General features: G+C 37.8%; 1 protein-coding gene across 8 annotated transcripts in view; it reads right to left on the reverse strand.

The window, feature by feature from the left end:
* Positions 1-754: 754 nt before the first annotated feature.
* INPP4B (inositol polyphosphate-4-phosphatase type II B) overlaps positions 755-15,436 on the reverse strand; it is an 851,608-nt gene continuing 836,926 nt past the window's right edge. For 7 of the 8 annotated variants that reach the window (XM_077476955.1, XM_077476953.1, XM_077476951.1 and 4 more), the window contains one exon: positions 2,152-5,972. In XM_077476955.1, the coding sequence (XP_077333081.1) occupies positions 5,798-5,972 (175 nt within the window). In that variant the 3' untranslated portion in view covers positions 2,152-5,797. Of the gene's footprint in view, positions 2,111-2,151; positions 5,973-15,436 lie in introns of those variants that run through there. The other variant, XM_077476952.1, reaches the window with a different exon arrangement.

Below are 15,436 nucleotides of genomic sequence, written 5' to 3' on the forward strand. Positions count from 1 at the left end.
GTTTGATATTTTATTAAATGTAGATCATTTAGATTGGTCACTGAATGTCAGACATTGCATGCATTGTTTACAATAGTCAGCTGACTCATAGACTGTCATTGTGAAAAAGAGAAGTAAAGCACAACTTTTGTTTGAGACTGCAAAGCAGGACTAAGGCTGGTCATACATTATACAATTTTCTTCTATAGGTTTCCTTTAGATTTACCAAAACCATAAAATATGAGGTCAAATCGAAACACTTTCAATTTGTATGCAATCAGGCAGGCCCTTCTACTACACAGTTGAAGGTAAATCTAAAGGAAATTGAATAAGAAATGTGTATGGTGCATGGCCAGCTTTAGAGCCTGAATATCTAATGAGTATATATGGTTACCCCCATGTACACATGTAATTACAAATTATACACAGAAAAAGATTTGTAAAACATGAACACCAACAGATAACTTAATCTATTTTACACACATGTATATACTGTATAGATATATGTATTGTATATAGATAGATAGATAGATAGATAGATAGATAGATAGATAGATATGTGTTATGTTAGTGTGTGTGTGGTGTGTATATACAATGCAAGGCGATGTGAAACCTGTTGGTGCTATATACTGTAAATGCATTTCAATAATAATAATAAATAATGTTATATATATATATATATATATATATATATAGACACACACAAACAAGGACACACAATATATATGGTGTATGACTTAATGGAAGATGAGTATAACAAGGAAGAGGCAAAATATAAAAAAAAAATATTTATTTAAATAAAACATATATACATGGTGTACAATGAAAATGGTTACATATGAAATGAATTTGACCAAGGACACACACTCAAATGCTGGATAATACTTTAAAATATTTTAATGGAAGTCAATGAAACACATGCAAATTGGGTATGAAAGGGAAGCCATTTATTCCCAACACTATTACAAAAGGATTGGAAAAAGATGCATGTGACTAAAAAAAAACAAAAAAATGAAAATCCAGATTTTGAAAACTGATGGCTCCAACTCCAAGGACCAGCTGGAATTTGAAGCCATTTTCAACCAGCTGGCTATACTAATGACATCAAATGGTATATAAAAGTAATAGAACAAACCTTTGGAATCATAAAAACACCCACTGTTAGCAAAATACACATAAATACATACATTTCACAACCTATTCTTTTTTGCTCTGTAATAAAACCAGGCTTCCCTGCACAATAGGTTGTGTATGACGAAAAATAAAACTACATGGCCAATTTTACATGACACAATCTTGTTACTTCATCAAGTCTTATTTTGGCTAATTATATCTGTTATTTTGGCATTGTATTTGTGAGATTTCAGTTACAGCAGTACTAATGTGGTTCAGAGTATGTAAACAAATGGGCATGTATACTTAATATAAACCAGGGTTTACATTTAGAGAACAGATGGTGCTTCTCACCATCATTTATACAAATAAATAATATGACATCATTTAAAATCAATTTGTGTATCATTTGGTCATATTTCCAAGAATTTACACAAACTGGTCCATTCCAATGACATAAGAGCGCTTGTGTGATTGAAGTTCTTGAACCAGAACCGATTACATTCCGTGCTTAGAATGCATGTGAGCATCTTCGAGTAAATAAATGTTACTGCTACTAGAATAACACTGTCTTAAATATTACAGAAACACAACCTGATACCCATGGGTTTTGGCAATTAAACAAGGTTAACTGCTGGCATACCATTGTTTCCATATCATTGTGCTTCTGATTGGTGCTTCTTACAATCTGCGGTCCTAATTCTGCCCTACAAATGCGGGTTGTGCAAATTGTGCTTTAAATATTTTCCTTAGTTCTTTTAGCGCATCGGTGTCTATAACCTGATCTAGTGCATGAGGAATTTCCCAGTTGACACTATTATATTGATTTATCCAGTCTGTGCTTTGTCTCGGACAATATGTGCCATTGTTAATGCTTAAATGCACTCAATTGTTAACTTTGCCGTATGTCCCTTCTGGAGGTCTGTAGTACTTTGGAAATGTCAGCAGTTGTATCATGTTGAAAGCATACTTTCTGCATTTGATATTCTTCTGCACATTCTCTATGCGGCATCCTTCTCTGGTAAGAGGAAAAAAAAAGCACAACTTCATGAGACAGGATGTACAGAAATAGCTTTTATTTATTCATTGCTGTGTTGCAGTCTTTAAGTAAAAATAACAAGAATTCAGCTATACATATTTTCTCAGTTTTTTTTCACAAGTGATGATACATCTTACATGTTAAAATCCAAAGGCCAGACACATATAACAAATGCCTTCAGAATTGCCACCTAAAATCCACACTACCTAGGTTATCTTCCTTACTGTGTGGGTTTATTTAATAAAATACAAAGGGAAATCATGTGCAGTAGCCCATAGCAACCCAACTGTGTTTTTCCCTAGGGTAAAGCAGTCAGAACAATTGGAGCTGATTTCTGATTGGTTGCTAGGGGCTGCTACATTTGGGGCCATAAAATAAACCATAATGCATACAAGTAACCAACTTCATACTAAGCTTTAATATGTGTGCTAAAATTAACACTGCCAATAGTTTGTTTTTACAGGTAACAATAACCTATTTTTTATTCAACAAGGGGAAAAAAAGATTAGTTCAACCATTTACAATCTACTGCAGACAACAAGAGGGACCCAATCCTAGAGAAAGGTACTACTGCTGTCAGCAATCAAATATGCAATTTGCATTTGAATGCTGTAGAAAGTAAGTAGTATGCTTCAGGGTTTGGATATCCAAAGTAATGACCAGGATTGTCTTTTATGTTACCATAGACCTCAAATGGCACTCTCATCAGACTGATATCAAAGGGAAAAAGTTGGGTTGGGTATTCAACAATCCGTCTGAACATTCACATATAGACATCAGTATTTAACCCACCATGAATCTGCATGCACATATTGAAGATGACCAGTTAGTCCACTGATCTATTCAGTGTGAGATTCACTGATCCACATATCACCATCCTCTAAATGGTGCTATATATGTCATCTATTATCATATCGTGGTTTAAAGTTAACATGAATAGTGTGTATTGCACCACATTGTAAAATGAGTCCCATGGGTTTTTCAATGTATTGTGACTGCTAAAAGTATCCTCACGCTAATACATTAATAAATATAATCCTATATACCAAACCTCTGTGACTCTCAAATATAAGGCATTTATTGAATCTGGCCATAAAGATTTATAGATAAAATTTAACCTCTATTTTATATCTGATCTTTCAATACTAATATGTAGAATTCATCTGAAGCTCTCTAACTAGGTTACTATTATTTTCTTAGAAAAAGTTATTTTACAAAGAGTAGTGCATATTGACATAAAGTACAAAAATTGTTTGCACTTTTCTAGATCAATGTTTTCAAGGGAAAGAGAAAGATGAGTAGGGCTTAGGAGATAAACAAAAAGTTCCAGCAAACTAAATCAGAGTGATACGAACATGTTAAACTGGTCACAAAACAGAACAGAGCTTTGTCAACAGGACTCCCAAGTCAATAAATACTCAATCCATTACACAGCTATCATTAGTATGGTTAGATACTGGCAACATAAGTTTAAGCTAAAAGAACACGCTTAGCCCTTAAAATATCCTCAAAAGCATGTTGCCTAAACCACTGGATGAAGCAGCTTTAGGTTTTGATTATATTTATTAATCTGCAACATACAGCATAATCAATCAGCTTGAACCTGTGGTGTCTGAAATGTCTCCATGCTATATGATTCTCCCTATACTGCATAGTTCTGTTGTATCTTAGCTGAAAACAAGTGAAAGTAAACCCATCACAACTATTTCTATTATGAGATTGTCAGAGTTTATAGCTCACTTGCGACTCAAATTCCGATTCTAAAGAATCACTATGCAAGTCTACCTTTTCCAACAAGGAGGTGTTGAAAAGTCTACTTGCACTTGTTTTAAAGAGACACTGCTATAAAAATCATCAGCTGTATGCATAAACCTTTTTAAATAGCTTTCTTTGTGTGCAGAGCTCTACTTTGGTGTATGTTATGGCTAGTTGTGGTAAATTCAGACTTTACGGTTCAGATTTTACTTGGTAAATAATGACATACTGTAACGATGGACTAATAAGGACATCTCAATTCTTTATAAAACAAAGGCTGCCATCTCATCCTCATGTATTTATCTAAACAGCTAACTACTGTTAGTGTGCTGACATGACAGGAATAATTAATTAAAAAAGCTCTTCTAAGAAACATATCTGCAACAGAGGAGTATATTTTTACAGCAAAAAAAAACTATTAAAATAGTACAGTCCCCCGCTATGGGCAGATAACACTGTTAATGATATAGACATTGTGCAATCTGATGGCTTTACTAGTCAATGATGAGAAGTAGTTAGCACAATTAACCTGTTTTTGGAATGCCAGTAATCCTACCTTAAATGTAATAGCATAGTGCCTTTCCGATATACTGTATATATACGTTTTTATATTTGACTTCTAAGACTTTTAAACATAGGGGGCTTTGTTTCATGGGCTCAACCTCTGTATATTACTTTGACAGCCCAAAGATTCTACAATGTTATTGTGATTTATAAGACTCCAGTGAGCTCAAGTTTTTTTTGTTCCAAAATACCCGATATAAAATTGAACTGCTTTAATAAAAAAGAAACAAAAACAAATGTCAATGTGGAATTATGGTATAGCCAACAATATTGGTAATGGAGGAAAGATATCCTTGATATCAGCAAGTAATCCCACTACATGCCCCAATTTACAGATCCTGTAAATTGTGAACAATGTCCAACCCCACCAGTTGGAAAGCCAGTGGAGCTGGTTTTGGCTATAATCCCGGAGTTGTGGCTATAATCCAGGCCACAATTGCACTGTATACAATCCTGCTTGATGTTCCTAAATTATAGACAAATTGTTAGCCATTTTAATTTGTGGTTGGAAAGTCAGTGAATTAGGTTAATACAATTCCCCCAGTGAGTGGTTTGTGGCAAGATGACCGCAGTGTACACAGTATATGTTTTAAGCTATGTTCTTTATAGCTTATTTTGTAGATGTTCTTGTTAAAGTAACCATGTTGACAATATTAAATTGAAAAAAATAAATAAAACGTATCTGCTTAGAAGAATATAAATACTTATCTCTCCTGTTACCTGGCTGCCAAGGATCGACCCCCACAAAGTCTGCTGAGAAACTGACACTTTCAGGGGTGTCAATCTCCTTTGTCCTCTGCAGTGCACAGTAGTGTATGGAGGCACAGGACATCCACATTCCCTGGAGGTGTCCGTTTTTCAGCAGGTTTCAGGGGACTATTTCTCAGCAATAGAGAAACAGCATATATGCAGCAGGAGGGAGAATTATTTACACTCATCTTCGCAGGTAACAACTTTCTTTTCAAACTAACATTGGAAACAGGGTTGCTCTTTGAACACAGCCCTGTTTTCTTCAATAAAAGAACATTGTGCTGTTGATCTGACAAGGATCATTATATTGACAAAGCTTTCAACTAAGTAGGCAAAGAAATGCAAATAAGTTCTATGATCAAACCGAGGCACCCAAATGTCATATATACTATCTTTCTTCCGTCTTTTGAAAAGATTTGATTACATTTTCCCAATATACTGCTATAACTCCATAAACACATACATAAAAAAATGCATGAAAAATGGATTATAGTTGAAAGGGCACATTATTGAGGTTAGAGTACAAAGAATCATAAATATATTTTACAAACTAAAGAACATTGTTCTTGTTAAAATGAACAGAAGTTTAAGTGCATATTATTGATATTTGGCTAATAGCAATGCAAGACTGAGGATAAGCCACACAACCAACAAGTGTGAGCTGACAAGAAGCAGAGCAACAGGATAGAAGTGGCGGGAGGTTGGCTTGTTATCTGTTACACAGCCTTTTTCTGGATCATCCGACTCATTCAGAATTCCCTGGGCTTGTCCGCTGTTAGACAGGAGAAGTTAGGAACAAACAAAATAGTGTTACAGGAAAGTTAGTACATGGATTTCAAGCAAGCCAAGACAAAAACACAACATGCAAAGGGTAGAGAAGAAAAGCCATGTATTTGCTACAGGGAGCTTCCTATGCAACCTAACTCACAACAGAAACTAGAAGCCAGTCAAAAAGTAGAAAACATTTTTAATGAGGAAGGGAGGACACACATGAAGGTATCAATAGTTATTTACCTATATAGCAAAAAATAAATAAAAAATGCACGCAACATAGTTACTTATTGTGCATCATGTGTACTGCTATGAATTGAGGAAATAGCAGCCCCATAACTGCGTGAAGAACTAATGGTTTGATGAAATATTTTTCAATTATCATAAGAGATGAATAGAGATATACTGAAAAAGCACTTAACTGCATTCCAGGCAGTCATAGTGGACCCCCCAATATGAACAGCAGTACATGTATGTTTTAGGTGATTGTGGATCATTTAAACATCTGGTCATTCCATTACCCGTATGATTTCAAGTGTAATTTTAATGTGTTTGTATGTTGACTTCCTAGGTTGCTCCCCTAACTCCCTCAACAACAAGCTAGTTAACTTTTTAAATAAAGCTTTTCTGTTTTCATGACATACCTATTTTTCTGTACTTCCCTATGCAATGCAGTGAGATTATAACTGGTAATAGGGACCAGCAGGGAGCTGTACATAACTTACTGAAAGCATCAGAGCGTCCTGTCTTAGTAGTACTCTAAAGAACTGCCACCCCATATGCAAGCTCTTGGGAGAAGGTATGCAGATATCAAATTGCTTTGAGGGATTGGTGTCTGACTGAATGAGTGGGCATTCCTTGGTCACTGCATTTACATGTAGACTGCTCTAGGTATTGCTCACATGCGATGATGAACCTTCATGATTGGAAGAACTAAAATCCAATGAATTAAAAGTACAGGCCAGGGGCAGAAAAGCAGAGAAGGAAAAGGCCAATTGATGCTGTATTTCCTCCAGCCAAGAAATTAGGTGGCCTATCTAACTTGCCAAAGCTTCTGATGCACATAGTGAGAAGCACACATTGTGTAGAAAAATTTGAGTAAGCACTTCCGGTACAGGAGAGAAGTATGTACAGACTCAAGGGAACGATTGGAGTTCAGTTTTAACTCCAGTAAAAAAAAAAACCCTTGCAGTGGGACTCTCTGCATGCTAAGTGTTAAATACTCATTATCTATAGGGAATAAAGAATAAGATGTCATAGGTACCTTACTCCTTGCTCCTCCATTCTTGCTTTTTGGCATAACATACAGGGCTATTGGCCCTGCACTGTACTTGATGTCATCATCTGTGACAATGGCCCAGAGCAAATTAGAAAAGGGGCTTTGGGGGATCAGTTACACAAATGGAGAGAGCCTGAAGAATACGGTGAGTATTGCACCTTAAATCATTCCTTGCTGACCGGCTCACACCGATATACATCGGCAGAAGGGCAAGTATAGGCATATTAACCTACCTGTACATTGCCCTTTAAGATGTGGCATTGTGATTGCAGGTCCCGCAGACTCGATGTCCACGGGGATACCCACAATCATCTCATGGAGAGGAAGAACAGGGAAATGCTGATGCAAACAAGCATTTCCCCATTCTGCCTAGTGACACTGACACTGATCACAGCTCCCTGTGATGGGGAACGATGATCAGTGTCATGTCACACGTAGGTCAGACCCCCCACATTAGAATCACTCCCTAGGACACACTTAACCCCTGCAGCGCCCTCTAGTGGTTAACTCCTTTACTGCCAGTCACATTTATACAGTAATGAGTGCATTTTTAATCACACTGATCGCTGTATAAATGTGAATGGTCCCAAAATAGCGCCAAAAGTGTCCGATCTGTCTGCTATAATGTTGCAGTCATGATAAAAATCGCAGATCACCGCCATTACTAGTAAAAAAAAAATGTATAAAAATACCATAAAACTATGCCCTATTTTGTAAACGCTATAACTTTTGCCCAAACCAATCATAAACGCTTATTGTGTTTTTTTTTGTTTTACCAAAAATATGTAAAAGATTACATATCGGCCTAAACTGAGGAAAACATTTATTTTTATATATTTTTTGGGGATATTTATTATAGCACCAAGTAAAACAAAGCATTTTTTTTTTCAAAATTGTCGCTCTTTTTTGTTTATAGCGCAGATGTGATTAAATACCACCAAAAAAAAGCTCTATTTGTGGAGAAAAAAAGGATGTCAATTTTGTTTTTGGAGCCACGTCACATGGCTGCCCAAAGACCAAATGGTCTCTGGGCAGCCAAATGGCCTGGGGCTGAAGTTGTTAAGTATCAATTTTGGCCCCTCACCCCCTTTTATAGTTACCTGAGCCCTCATCGGATCCAGTGCTGAGCACATCCGCAGCTCTTCCCTCGGGACTGAGTCCCACTGTCTGTGTCAATACATGCAGCAGTGGGACTCGCGAGGGAGCATGCCGGATTGCCTCCATGGGAATTGGGGGCACTGGACAGAGAGGAGGAGCCAGGAGCACTAGCAGGGGACCCAAGAGGAGGAGGTTCGGGGCTGCTCAACACAATTCCATTGCACAGAGCAGGTAATTATAGAGATGGTTGTTATTAAAAGAAAACAACCTTTACAATCACTTTAACCCTTGAAGTGGGGGTGGGGTGGTGCTGCAAGAGTAATTTTTTCTAATTTTACTTTAATTTATGCAGTACATTTAGAGTCCAGGAAGTGAGTTTAAAAATCATATCTTCAATTTTACTGGAAAAGTACCACCCAAAGAAAGATATTAACTTCTCATAATACACACTGCCCTGAGTGTTATTTGTTTTATAACTTTTTATTCTTTCATATATTGCTTACATTGCTTTTAGAAATGTATATACCATTGTGAACCAGTCACATTATTCTTGCTGGATCTTATAATTCCAAGTTGCTACAGCAAATGTACAGTTAAAGAACAAACCTACACAAATGTACTTGTAGATTAATTGTCCATAACCCTTTTGGGATTGAGGGAGGAAACTAAATTGAAATACTTTTTGAAACTAAGTGCAAACATAATGGTAACCAACTCTGTGCAAGTGATGTGGTGGGAAACTAACCCAGGACCCACTGTAGTGGAAAACCAATTGCCAACCACCAAGTATCTGCACCAATCATATATTTTATGAATGTACACTGCTGGCTGAATGAATATACTATTAGAAATAACAAAAAGTTCAAGATCAAATTCAATGCCAAAAGGCTGAACAATAAAAAGAGCAGGAAGAGAAAATATCTCTTCAGATGATTACAAATACAATTAATAATGCATTAAACAATGTGTATTTCTATGTTGATGTTAGGTCTTCCGAAACACAAAATATGTACAAACCCGGAGCTAAAAAAATAAAATTATAAGGCATTTACAATGTATACTGTAAGTGTTTTGACTTAGATATTTTGTGTTAGCTAATCTTTTTCCATTTTGCTCTGACATTATTCATCAAGAAGACCTCTATTTTCCATGGTTTACCTGCAAAGAAACACACTACCAGGAAAGCAAAGAAATGCTGATATGGCAGATTTAGAGCAAGTGTAAATCATAATAAATGGATATCTTCACAGCTTCTGGTTCCTCTCCTAATCTAATTTGCATTTTATAAGAAAATTCTTCTGTTATGCCAGGTACTGAAAGCTGTCTTCATTCATATCGCAATGTTATAAAAAAAATAAGCTTTGAAAGTATTGTTTTCCTGTGCCACGGCAGTAATTTTTGAATTTAGGCTTTATATGCAATATTTACAGTTTAAACATTATATAAGAAAGGATGGCCTTATATATAAAAAATCAAAATTAACCAATAAGCTTTGCTCAACCTAACCTGCCTCTTTAAGTCAACACAAGGGTTACTGTATTGATCTAAAGAGTCATGGCCAATGTTGGTGTAATTTACTCTTATTGGGATGTAGAGATCCATAATACACTTGAGGGTCGACCACCAGTTTAGACATTTTTTCATAGTTCATTGTTGTTTATGGTTGTTTTCAAAGTGATACCTTTGCTTTACAAGTCACTCCAAATAAGGTGCTAAGGTCACAAAGGCAGCAAACACTAGCTAGCTAACTGTGTTGGTGAACACATCTTCTAAAGGTTTGCGAAACACATTTTTATTATATTCATAATTTTTCCCCATGGCTGTATGCTAATTTACAAAACATAACCTTTCCAATGCACACACTTTTGATTTTTACAAGTAGGGGGTACAGGTTAAAGCCCTCCTCTTTTTGAGATGGATAATAAGCTTTTCCTTTTTTTAAAGAACCTTGCACTATAATCATATTAACCGCTTCCCAAGCAGTGACCGTTATAATGTGGCAGGTTGGCTCCCCTGCTCGAGCCATCATAGCTATGGTGTCGGGATAGCAGGCGTGCGCCTGCTGCACAGTGGGGATGCCGATGCTCGTGGTCCATAAGCAGGAGACACAGAACAGGGATGAGTGTGTGTAAACACACACTTCCCTGTTCTGTTCTGAGAGGAGTGACAGATCGTGTGTTCCTATTAGTTAGGAACCACGATCCGTCACTTCCTCTAGTCAGTCCCCTCCCTCTTCAAATAGAATCACTTCCCAGGGAACACAGTTAACCCCTTGATCGCCCCCTATGTTAACCCCTTCACTGACAGTGAAATTTTTACAGTAATCAATGCATTTTTATAGCATTGATTGCTGTATTAATGCCAATAGTCCCAAAAAAGTGTCAAAATTGTCCAATGTGTCCGCCATAATGTCGCAGTCATGATATAAATTGCAGATCGCCGCCATTACTAGTAAAAAAATAAAAAAAAATGCTATAAATCTATCCCCTATTTGTTAGACGGTAAAACTTTTGCACAAACCAAGCTTATTGCGATTTTTTTTACCAAAAATATGTAGAAGAATACATATCGGAATTAAACTGAGAAAAAAATAGCTTTTAAAAAAAATGGGGATATTTATCATAGCAAAAAGTACAAAATATTGTGTTTTTTCAAAATTGACGTTCTTTTTTTGTTTATAGCGCAAAAAATAAAAACCGCAGAGGCGATCAAATAACACCAAAAGAAAGCTCTATTTGTGGAAAAAAAGGACATTAATTTTGTTTGGGTGCAACGTCGCACAACTGCGCAATTGTCAGCTGAAGCGACGCAGTGCCGAATCGCAAATAGTGCTTTGGTCAGGAAGGGGGCAAATTCTTCTGGGGCTGAAGTGGTTAAAAGCTATCTCTAAATAATAATATATTATTTTGAATTTGTATAATTATATACTTCTAGCCAGTCAATATACAGTAATTCTTGTGTTCCCCATAAAAATGCAATGCTGAATTGCTGTACTTACATGTTTATATAAATACAAAAAGCTTACTTACTTAAAGCAGCCCTCTCAGTCTTTATTCCAACTCACATCCATACATAAAAAACATACTGAATGCAGGAATTAATAACTTGTATAGCGCTACATATTCAAACTTTGTTCGCCTTTTCATTTATAACAGGTCTTGGGGATGTGGAGGAGGTTCTGGTTAGTTGACCGGAGAGGGTGTATGCTTTATTTTGTCACAGAGGTATTGCGGAGCTTTTCTTTGTGTATATTTGTGAGTGGTTTATACTAGGGCCAATTTAGATTATTTATCTTCTTTTTTTACAAGGTGGTTTTGGTGTTACTACGAGAAGCTAGTGACAGGGTCATTTTTGAAAGGGGATTTTTTTCATATTATCAAATCCCTTTTTGCATTGGTGTCAGTGGCAATATGAAATACATTTTCAATGATTTTAGAGTCCTACTAAAACCAATGAAAGCGGGGGCATTTGTATTTCATAGTCTCACTATGGGACAAAGCCCCTTCTTGTATTGGTTCTGGGAATGATTGATAAATGCTTTATTGGCATCAGTGTGTTACCTCCTATAAGTCAGTTCTGTCCTGATCTCCAGGCAGTGCTAAGGACTGTTTTCTTGGCAGCAGGGGAGCATTGGAAAATGTTAGCCTGGGGGGGCAAACACAATCAATTGGTTCCTTTCTCACATGTGGACATGGAGGACTTATGGATGTGAAAATATGCCAAAGCAATTTGTAAAGTCCGAAGAATTACAGTTACTGGGGAACGGGACATTTACAGTCCAGCATACATAATGTGACATTGTAAAATGTGTGTGTAGCACCCTTATAGGTAGGTGCTAGAAGAGAGTATAGTTTTTGGTATTTCTGCTTACTAGGAAGATAGTCAGGCAAAACTTAAAGTGACACAGTGGAAGGGACACTGTGGGCATCAGTCAGATGATCTCCACACCTCTTCCTTCTAACTTGTGGGTCTGACTAGGATAGGCAAGAGTCAGTACCCTGGTAATTAAATGAGTCTATTGCTAGTCATATGGTTCTTAAATGTGAAATGTGTCCAGTTAGTCAGCCTAGGATGCTGTTCTGTTTTATCTATCCCAGGAATATTACAGGATGACGAGTCAAGAGTTGCCCTTAGGGAGCTGGATACATTTGCAATCTCTATGTGATGATTAGCAATAGAGATTGGTAAAGTGAGAAGGTTGCCTCAGAAGAGAGGACAGTTTCACTGTAAATATATGGGGTGAATGATGCTATATATACTTGTGTTTATTTTCTTTGCAAGCCTGGAAGAAATCTTCATGCCTCGGCGGAGGTTGTCCTCAGTCTATTTGTATATATAATAATATTTTGTACATATGTAAAAATATTATGTGTAGCATAGTTAGTTAGGGGTGTTCAGCCATTTCCCTGTCAATCTGTTTGTTTGGTGGGGGGGGGGGGGGGGTGCACTAACATTGTGCGCCTGGCAAAAATGCTCTTTAAAAATAATGTAAATATTTGTATTTTTCTACGTAATTTATTGTGCTAACTGGCCACATATGGGGTATGCCCCATGGCCCTGTACATATGTAATTTCCCTTTCCCCCTTTCCAAGTATGTGGGATACTCTGTGTATATTTTTGTACAGGTATTTTTGTAGGGTGGATGCCCGAAGCCAATGAGGACATGGCTTGTTTTGGTGTGTGTGGGGGGGGGGGGGGTGGATATAGCACCCTCCTAGGTAGGTGCTGGAAGGGAGTATCGTTTTTGGTCTTTCTGCCTACCAAGAAGATGATCCGGTAAAACTAATGCCGCGTACACACACTCGGAATTTCGGACAGCAAAAGACCGATGAGTGCTTTTCATCGGAAAATATGACTGTGTGTATGCTCCATCGGAATTTTGCTGGCCGAATTTCCGCCAGCAAAAGATCTGAGCAGGTTCTCAATTTGTCTGACTGAAAAAGTTTCTATTGGAAATTCTGATTGTGTGTATGCAATTCCGACACGCAAAAACTCACGCATGCTCAGATTCAACTAAGAGATGGAAACTATTGGCTACTGGCTATTGAACTTCATTTTTCTAGTCCCATCATACGTGTTGTACGACGATGTGTATTCAAGACAGCTTGAGTGAAATCCCATCGGAATTCCATCAGGAAAACCATCAGAGCTTTTCCCGACCAAAATTCCAATTGTGTGTACGTGGCATTAGAGTTCTCTCCGCCTACCAGGGAGCAGGATCAGGAGCAGTGGTAGGGGACCTGACAAGTGAGTGCATAGGCTTTGTTACAGTCCTGGCCATTGGCAGAGGAAAAGTGCTGCATTACATGCTGGGATACTGTATTTAAAGCCCGGGCACATATGCTCAAAGTTAGTTGGGGGGGGGGGGGGACTCCAGGAGGGAAGAGACGGCTCCCCTTTCCTCCATGGAGGTGGCAGTGTGGCCTTGGGTGGTCGACCCAGGGGCCTAGAGAGAGAGAAGCTTAACACAGAGGTCTTGCAGAGCTGACTGGAAGGGAGAAACCAGGAAGGATCTGATTCTGCCTACTGTAAGTACAGATCTGTGTCTTTTGGGCCTGTGGCGTGAGGGCAGCCCCCTTCAGCTAAAAGAGTCAGTGGACGGACAGGTGTCAGTAAAGGGGATGCTAGAGAGTGTCCTGAAGATAATGTAGTGCATCAAGTCTGCTGCTAGTGAGAGTAAGAAGACTTAACTTCTCCATACCTGTGGCTGTATGGTTAAAGCAGTGTGACTGCATCTACTAATAATCTGGTGAGGTTAGAGTATCCCACGAATCCCTTCTCCCATCCACGTTCCAAAATAAAATACAAAAACACAAATACCCTGGACTGGTCATTAAGTAACCAGCAACCGGGAGAAGGGTGGGACAAGTGGGACCCTCTAGCAACCAAGTGGGAACCCTTAGCATCCATCTGCTGGTAACCAGAGAGAGGACTAAGAAATAAACACTCAGCAATCCTATGGGGACATATGACACATACACTGTGAAACAATTCCCAATGGAAGAGGGAGGGAGGAGGGGGTTGGTCCCAGTCTGAAGCTTGTTCACTGCATCTTCATAGAGGAATCTGAGCTATTAAGCAGCAGGAAAAGGACAGGACATCACTGCTCAGAAGATTTCTACAGAATCCACTTGCATTCAAAACATGGGACAGACTTCACTACTGGTAAGCTAGGTCACAAAAGTTATAGAGAAGATTGTTTTGGCTAAACTTAAGCTTTAAAGAGTCATCCCTACCCAAAATAGTAGCTTACACACCAGTACATACAAACCCCTTTCTTCTATTTTTAATTACCCCACAAGTCCGTTTCATAAAACATATATTTTTCTTGTATGGCCCAATGCACACTCCTTTCCTCCTGGTAGCAGTGTTTTGGCAGAAAAAAAACCCTTACTCCTGTAAAGTTGTGTAAAGGCCCATACACACTATCAGATTTTCTGCTGATTTTTTCCTTCAGGTTTACCAAAACCATATAATATGAGGTCAAACCTTAGGAGTTTCAATTTGTATGCAATCAGGCAGGCCCTTGCACTACATGGTTTTTGTAAATCTGAAGAAAAAAATCAGCAGAAAATCTGATAGTGTGTATGGGGCTTAACACATTTAGGCTCATCAAGCGCTTGGGTGTTAATTCATTACATTGGCCATAGTAATAATGTATTCTGGCCATTGAAATGAAGGAACGCTCAAGCACTACACACCTAGCGATTAGGTGCTTTTAGACACGTTTCTGCCAAAACTCTGCTCCCGGCTGTCTTTTTTTATTTTTTATTTTTTTTAGTGCCTCTGAAGGCCTATGTGTGCATGGACAAAAAACAAAACAAAAAAAAACACCAAACGCCTCTAGGAGCAGCAGAAAAAATGTCCAGTGTGCATGAAGCCTAAAACACATAAAGTAACTTGGCTGACACTGTGGGATAATGGAGCTAATAAATTAAACAGTTTACATTTTTGAAAACAGAGGTATTTGTTTCATAAATTGAGAAAATATGTAAAACCACATTGTTGCACCAATAATTCTCTGCAAAATATGATCCCCCAACTCTAAACATTCTGAACTCCCAATGTGAGACAAAAAATAAATTTG

The sequence above is a fragment of the Lithobates pipiens genome, unplaced genomic scaffold, assembly GCF_037356315.1.
Source record: "Lithobates pipiens isolate NorthernLeopardFrog02 unplaced genomic scaffold, aLitPip1_a1.2 Scaffold_13, whole genome shotgun sequence".
In the NCBI taxonomy this organism is placed as follows: domain Eukaryota; kingdom Metazoa; phylum Chordata; class Amphibia; order Anura; family Ranidae; genus Lithobates; species Lithobates pipiens.